Source organism: Chiloscyllium plagiosum, chromosome 40, assembly GCF_004010195.1.
Source record: "Chiloscyllium plagiosum isolate BGI_BamShark_2017 chromosome 40, ASM401019v2, whole genome shotgun sequence".
NCBI lineage: Eukaryota > Metazoa > Chordata > Chondrichthyes > Orectolobiformes > Hemiscylliidae > Chiloscyllium > Chiloscyllium plagiosum.
In genome coordinates this window covers 24,382,736-24,384,723 of record NC_057749.1, presented here as the reverse complement: position 1 = coordinate 24,384,723, position 1,988 = coordinate 24,382,736, and the positions used below count along the sequence as shown (strand labels likewise).

At 52.8% G+C, this 1,988-nt stretch overlaps 1 protein-coding gene across 1 annotated transcript in view; it reads right to left on the bottom strand.

Annotated features, from left to right (window-relative positions):
- Window positions 1-319, bottom strand: part of LOC122542626 (ras-related protein Rab-8B) — a 74,010-nt gene extending 73,691 nt beyond the window's left edge. The window contains exon 1 of the mRNA XM_043680605.1: window positions 110-319. Within this exon, the coding sequence (XP_043536540.1) occupies window positions 110-284 (175 nt within the window). The 5' untranslated portion in view covers window positions 285-319. The remainder of the gene's footprint in view (window positions 1-109) is intronic.
- Between the last annotated feature and the right edge of the window lie 1,669 nt (window positions 320-1,988).

Genomic DNA, 1,988 nt, shown 5'->3' with positions numbered 1-1,988 from the left:
TGGAGCTGAGGGGAGTGTTGGGAGGGGGGTGAGGCGGGGGGGGAAGGGGCGCCCCTCAAACAACGGCAGGTCCCGATCGGCTCTCCCCCTCCCTCACTGCCTCACTCACCTATAGTAGAGATGAAGGTCGTGTTAAAGGCGTCCTCCGAGAAGCGGAAGAGGAGGCAGGTTTTACCGACGCCGCTGTCGCCGATCAGCAGCAGCTTGAAGAGGTAATCGTAAGTCTTGGCCATGGCGGGCGGGAGCTGACTGCGGCCGAGGGAGAAACCCAGCACCGTGCGCATGCGCAGGAACCTGGGGGCGGGGTACTACATCATCGGCTGGTTGGCCTCCTTCAGACGCACGTACGTATGACGTTCACACCGCAATGATAACTGGGAATTGTAGTCCGTTCTCTTCCTTTCTTCCTGAGCTTCATTCTCTCCTACCACTCCACGAGGAGAGGGTCTCTCAAGACATATTGTTCTTAAAGTGGGACAATTACATTAAGATCAGCAACATGGATGTGAATCCCGTTGATTTTTTTGTCTGTTGCCCCAGCACAGTGTAGTCTCCAAGTATTTTTTTACAAAATAAAGAACTGCAGATGCTGGAAATCTCTGAAACAAAAACAGAAAATTGTTGGAGAAATTCAGCTGATCTGGCAGCATCTGTGGAGAGGGATAGAGTTAAAGTTTTGAGTCCAGCAACCTTTCTTCAGACTGGACTGGAAACGTTAACTCTGCTTTCTGTTTCCATGCTGAACATCTCTATGACTCTATATGCTACCCAGATGGCGTCCTTCTTCAAGGACCGCAATTTCCACCCAGATGGCGTCCTTCTTCAAGGACCGCAATTTCCGCCCCGACGTGGTCGACGATGCCCTCCAACGCATCTCTTCCACTTCCCGCTCCTCCGCCCTTGAGCCCCGCCCCTCCAACCGCCACCAGGACAGAACCCCACTGGTCCTCACCTACCACCCCACCAATCTCCATGTACAGCGCATCATCCGCCGTCACTTCCGCCACCCCCAAACAGACCCCAGCACCAAGGATATATTTCCCTCCCCTCCCCTATCAGCTGTCCGTAGAGACCACTCCCTCCGCGACTCCCTTGTCAGAGCCACACCCCCCACCGACCCAACCACCACTCCCGGCACCTTCCCTTGCAAACGCAGGAGGTGCAACACTTGCGCCCACACCTCCCCCCTCACTCCTCTCCAAGGCCCAAAAGGAAACTCCCATATCCGCCACAGATTCACCTGCACCTCCACCCACATCATCTACTGCATCCGCTGCAGCCGGTGTGGCCTCCTCTATATTGGGGAGACAGGCCGCCTACTCGCGGAGCGACTCAGAGAGCACCTCTGGGCCACCCGGACGAACCAACCCAACCAACCTGTGGCACAGCATTTCAACTCCCCCTCCCACTCCACCGAGGATATGCAGGTCATTGGACTCATCCACCGCCAAACCACAACATCTTAGCCTGCTGGACAAACTTTCCTCATTCCTGAAGAAGGGCTTATGCCCAAAACGTCGATTCTCCTGTTCCCTGGATGCTGCCTGACCTGCTGCGCTTTTCCAGCAACACATTTCCAGCTCTGATCTCCAGCATCTGCAGACCTCACTTTCTCCTCTATATGCTACCAGACGTGTTAAATTTCTCCAGCAAGTTTCCATTTTGAGTTTTATTTTGTCATGGGATATGGGCATCACTGGCAAAGTTAGCATTTGTTGCCCATCCCTAAGTGCCCTTGAACTGAGTGGCTTGCCAAGCTATTTCAGAGGGTATTAAAGATTTAACCACATTGCTGTGTCTGGAGTCACATGTAGGCCAGAGCAAGTATAAGTGACAAAAAAAAATCCAAAATCCAAGTTAGACAAGCAAGAGGTCAGAAGAACATAACAAGTCAGGCAGCAACAGGAGGTGGAGAAGTCAACTTTTCGGGTGCAACCCTTCTTCAGGACTTTGAAGAAGGCTTACACCTGAAATGTTAACTTCTCCAC